This window comes from Cryptomeria japonica, chromosome 2 (assembly GCF_030272615.1).
Source record: "Cryptomeria japonica chromosome 2, Sugi_1.0, whole genome shotgun sequence".
NCBI lineage: Eukaryota > Viridiplantae > Streptophyta > Pinopsida > Cupressales > Cupressaceae > Cryptomeria > Cryptomeria japonica.
In genome coordinates this window covers 53,710,616-53,716,615 of record NC_081406.1, presented here as the reverse complement: position 1 = coordinate 53,716,615, position 6,000 = coordinate 53,710,616, and the positions used below count along the sequence as shown (strand labels likewise).

The 6,000-nt window shown below is 31.4% G+C and overlaps 1 protein-coding gene across 1 annotated transcript; it reads right to left on the bottom strand.

Moving 5' to 3' along the window:
* Positions 1-2,750: 2,750 nt before the first annotated feature.
* Positions 2,751-3,858, bottom strand: LOC131073698 (universal stress protein A-like protein). The gene is made up of 4 exons (XM_058010199.2): positions 3,538-3,858; positions 3,327-3,430; positions 3,115-3,233; positions 2,751-3,025 (listed from the first exon to the last, which is right to left on the bottom strand). The coding sequence occupies exons 1-4, from the start codon at positions 3,725-3,727 to the stop codon at positions 2,944-2,946; spliced, it is 495 nt and encodes a 164-aa protein (XP_057866182.1). The 5' UTR covers positions 3,728-3,858; the 3' UTR covers positions 2,751-2,943.
* Between the last annotated feature and the right edge of the window lie 2,142 nt (positions 3,859-6,000).

The window sequence follows — 6,000 nt, the reverse complement described above, 5'->3', positions numbered from 1 at the left end:
CATTATGCTCCAATGCATCATCCATGTGTCCAAGTACATGCAACCACACATCCCATTGTATGCTTCAAATATGCACTCTTTAGGAGAGATCGATACAAATGACAACCAACCTCAACATTGAAATATGCTTACTTTTAAATATTCAAGTTCATTCAGATAGAATATAGAATTGGCAAATTATAGAACTCGAAACTATGAGAGCATAAAACCATTGAACCCAACATTTACTTTTTGGTACTATTTTTTTTATATTTTTCAACATGCAAACCTCACATAAAACATCCAACCAATGTTATAATACAACTTTACAGGTGGACCCAAATAAATATTTAATATGTTTAAACACATCTTCAAAGATGTACCACAAATAAGTATTTATTTTATAGAATTAAAATGATTTCTTGAGTAGGTTTGACAACACATTTTTCCCTAACATATGTTTTGTATGAGCAAAAATGACAAAAAAATTGATAACCGATACTAAAATTTACCTTTTCTATGTTAATATGAGGCAAAGGTGGTTGGTTTTCATAAACTTGGAAATTGTGAGGATGAGAACTCAATAGTGGGAAGCCTTAGTAATTATTTCTTAAATGTGTGTAAAGTTCTTGAAAGTTGGATCTAAAAAGACAAATCTAACCTATTAGTAGGTGAACTATGAGGGTTTCTATAAATGGAAATTAAACTCAACTTCTTAAGGGACCTTTGGTTCAAAGAGCCATTTGGAGACATGTACATATACATTGATTATTTTCTCATTTAGGAGTGTTTAAGTAAAGGGAAAAGTGAGTTTATAGACAAGAAGGAGCTAGTCATGACAAGTCAATTAGCTTAACTAGGGGTAAATAGGTCAACAACAAAGGGGAAGTAATAAAATGAAGGCTTAGGACATAGGAAGGGCACAAAATGAAATAAAAGTAACACTTAAAGAGGCTAAACAAGGTTAGAGGACAATATTTAAGGGGAGATGAACATGACTAGGCTACTAAAAAAGGTCAATATGACATAGAAAACACACAAATGAGCTAGGAAATAAAATTGAACAAAATTGTAATAAGGATATGCAATTTTTATTATTACAATAACAAAATAAGCCTTCTTCAACAATAGTTTCATTTTTTTGATGTTCTAATTAATTTAACAATAATTTTATAATTGAAGTAGTACACTTGATCTTTAACTTGATTCTATTTATCAAAAGTTATAAAATTCTTTAATGATTTCATAAAAAATAATGAAAATTTGATTTAATCACCAACACTAAAAATACACGTGAATTAAATATATCATATACATATAATCAATTATCATTTAACCCCTTAACTAAATACTATCATATATATATACAAGTAGTCAATAATCAATTACTCTTGGAATTCCTTTAACAATATATGCTAGGCTATAAATGCATGTTTGAGCTTCTCATGGCCAATCCTAGAAACCCTCCCACAGAGAATGTTCCTCCTAAGGAAATTGAATTTCAAAGTACAACTCTTTATGAAGTGGAAAATTTATAATGGTTTCCATATTATTTCATTTTTGTTGAAATCTCAGAATAAAGTCCAACGAAAATTAGGCAAGCTGAATTCCCATACCATATTAGAGGACCTGTCCAATGGCCTATTTTTAATAATATTATGAGTATTTTATTTTCTAGTTTGAGTGGAATTTTTTTTTGTCTTGTAGTTTTTTTATGTTTCATATTTATGTCATTTTTAGAATATGAATTAAGTATATTTTTTATTAGTTTAATTTTTTTAATTAATTTTTAAAAATATAAATAGTTTTTCAATTTAAATAATATAAACAAATAAAATTTTATGACATGTTGATTTTTATATATTTAATAAAAAATAAATTTAAATATTATACATTAAAAATTCTATTTACTTTTTATGTAATTGAAATAAATATATAAAATAAAAATAATGTTTTCAAATAATCAAATTATATAGTTTTCAAAATAAAGATTTAAATTTAAAATAATATTGAGACCAATATATTTAAGTCCCCTTATAATATACCTAAAATCAAAATTCTCCTACTATCAATTTAAAAAATTAAATTAAATTATAACAATTCTTAAAAGCAATAATTTCAATCTAAATAAACTATATTTAAAAACAATATCATAATATATATTGTCTAGGGGAAGAGCAACAATTCAAAGGGTTGTCTGATACAATCGTATACAATTTCAAAGGGTTATCCGACACAGTCTTTCAAAGGGTTGTCCGATAAGCGGCTATTGATGCATGTAAAATTTATTAATGAACTTTTAGTTATCAAATTTTTTTGGTTACTTTAACCTTAATAATTAAGAAGAAGTCGGGTGAACAAACAAGTACACAATTTTTTTTACTCTCGAATATTGATTAAAATATCTTTTCATATTTTCCCAAATATCATATAAAACTTGCCCCAAATTCAGTTCGTAATGTTTCCACTAATTCTCGGGTAATTAGTAAGGGTAGGAGTAACTCCCTTATAATTGCGCGTCCACACATTAAATCCCCCAAAAATAGAAATAAATCCAGTTTGCATTATTCAATTCGTTTAACCCGATTTGATCACTTTTAAAATGTTTAAAATGTTTTGCTTAAACATTTTATTGCAAGATCGCAATGTGTTTGTTTTGTTCTTCACTAAAATTGTATTTCAACAATGTTTTTTAGTTTTCAAAATGTTTTCCAATGAACGTTGGTGTCTCTCATAAATTTCTTAAATTAAAAGTTTTAAGTTGAATCAAATTAGGAAAAATCCATGAACTTTACATATATCAAACAATACAAATTTACAAAAGAATAAACAGCCCTGATAAGAGAGACTGTTTAAAGTAAAATCCCAATTTCCTATAGAAAACAAAACACAAATTTGATTTAAAAAGTGACAGTAGGGTCCAACCCTAATACTGCATAGCCTTGGTATTAAAAACTCTCTTTCTCATTTCTTGGGAGACTTCACAATTAGAACTGGGCACTTTGCGTTGTGTGCACAGTAATCGCTTACACTCCCCAAAAACGCCCTGCAAAACATGCAACACACCTATCAAATCACCATACATTGAAAGCCAAAACAGTCAAGAAAATACTTAAATTTATAATAATCTCAGACCTCTTTATAGCACCATAGCCATGGCTTCCAAGCACCAACAAGTCTGGTTCAACCTTGTCTACTTCCTCACATGTAACATCCCTCGCATCCCCGACACCCACTCTAGTTTCCACACACACCTGAAAAACCCCTAAAAAAGTTAAAAATTCACATTGAAAATCAGATCTGTTTGCTACCACTAAACTTTAAAAATTGGCACCAATATAGCCTACATTTTTTCCAGTACAAATGCGTTTGGCCTTCTCTAATACGCTTTCAGTGATGCTTTTCTGGTAGCTCACCATGGACTGCATAATATCAGATGTGAATAGGTATCCTGAAAACAACAGAATTTAACAAAATGTTCAGAACAATTGAATAAGCAGAGACGGAAATTGATTGATGAAGATAGCGAAACAGGGTATAAAATTAGGGAAGTAGGACCTGTGGCATCTGTAGCAGTGTAAACCCTGGGAAGGGGTTGAGCATGGAGAAGAATAAGGGTGTCTTTTGTCTGAACGTTACCAACACAGAGGAAATCGAGAGCCCAAGAGAGCGCATACATGCTTTCCTCGCTCTCGTCTACCGCCACCATGATTTTTCTCTGCTTACGATTATCCACAACTTCAGCCATTTTTTCCAACTCGATCAAGTAGTTGTATATCACTTGTTGTTTGAGTGCTCCTGACAGGATTTTATACACCAAAGTTAAGCCCCAAAATGTTATCCAGGCCAACGAGTTGGGTCATATTTTTAGACACACAGAGCCCACAGAAACATGAAAACCGTTTGTTGTTTAAACGACAATGGCGGCCGAATTGGCATGATTCATGTGGGCCCTTCACTTTTCATCGGGGGAGATATTTCTCTAAGCGTGACGTGTCGAAACTTTGAAAATGCCAAGGAAGGAAGGATAAGAAGAACAGAGAAAATATCCTTCGTGTTGACTCATTAAACGTGTCTGTGCGACTCATCGATATTCAATATTTTAAAAAGGGATTGCGGTTCATGGTGTCTTGTAAAGAAAGATAAACTTTCCCTAATGTGTTAGGATCAACTATCCTAGCACTTCTGTTAAAACGAGGTGCAATGGTTATGCAAACAAAATTCCTAAGAAAAAAATGCTTTCTATAAAGTTTAATAACAGATTCACATATTCATACATGCTTGTTCAATGACGATTCTATTGGCAACTCACTATAAGTAGGTATGGAATCAACAATAATAGCTTCGGAAATTAAAATCAAAACATGTGATTGGAAAATCTTTTGAGCTTTAATTAAAGTCAACAAATCAAGTAAAAGAACAACTCAGGACAACTAATCCTTGAACTCCTTGCATTTTTGCATTTCTTATATTGAAATAAAAAAATTTATTAACAAAGGTGTCAAATAATTTGTCTTAATACATTAAACAAGACAACGAACAAACATTGCCTCCAACAAATACTAAATATGTTTCCCACACATATTAAATCTTGAAGACAAGCTAGTCGATTCCATATGCACATTCAAGAAGGCTTTACCCAAATTTGGATGGAAAATAAGCTCATCCATGTAAGCGTGATACAAATCATATAATTAAATGTGGAACATTAGTCTAGCATGCAAATGGAATATCCAGTTTCACAAATCAATTCACCCTTGCATTTTATTGAGCTAAAAGTACATCTATTTGTTGCATGAATCCTTCACTATTATCTTTAAGTGACTACTTAATATTGGAAAGGCGTCACAATTCAATCTACAAAAAACACAATTTAATGTTATTTGATCATATGGGTGGAAGGAATCCATCAACTATCTCAAGAACAATTATTATTAAAAAATGATACATAAGAGAATGACTTACTATGGTAGGATTTGCACAATACTACCACCATAATGAATAATGTCCAAAAATAGATACTATGGTTGTAAACTTGAAAAAAGTGTAATGGAAAGAAAAACTAGCACAAACACTATAGTTATCATAAGATTAAGAAAAGAAAATACAATTGGCGGATGTAAAGCCAAATTCTACAACCTTTGCTAACGTCGTCCTTGCCTGTGTCAAAATGGAAGCTTTGAAAATAGTGTATGGAGATCCATCAAATTGTAGCCAAAGCATGACAATATTCTTGTAAAAAAATGAGGTCTCATGCCTTGCAATGATTGCAGGATATGCAAAAGAAGGATTTTTCAAAAAATCTTTAGAAACTTTCAAACAAATGCAATTGGCAGGAGTAAAGCCAGATTCAACAACCTTTGTTAGCACCCTCCCTACCTGTGATAAAATGAGAGCTTTGGAATAGGGTATAGACATCCATCAGATCATGATGAAGGTGGATTTTTGTCAAGTATTATCAGTGGATCAATGCTTTGGTAGATATGTATGCAAAATGTAGAAGCACAAACAAGGCATGTGAACCGTTTGACATAAAAACTCAAAGAGATGTTGTCTCATTGAATGCAATGACCACAAGATTTGTAGGAAATTGATGTTTTGAAAATGCTTTAGAAAATTCCAAACAAAGGCAATTGGTAGGTATAAAGCTAGTTTTTTTCCCTATGTCCTTACTATCTATGCCAAAATGGGAGCTTTGGAATAGAATATGGACATTCACCAAAGCATAATGGTAGGAATATTTTTGTCACATATTATAGTTGGAAATCCTGTGGTAGACATGCATGCAAAATGTGGAATCATAGACAATGCACTTGAATTGTTTGATGGGATGCCTCAAAGAGATATCATGTCAAGGAATGAAATAAAATGATTGCAAAAAATAGATTTTGCAATTAATCTCTCAAAATATTTGAATTAATGAAGCATTCTTGAACACATCCTAACATTGCAAGCTTTGATCAATAGGTGTCCATGGCTGATCTTCATGCAGGTGTGTTGGCTATCTCAAGGACACCCTAA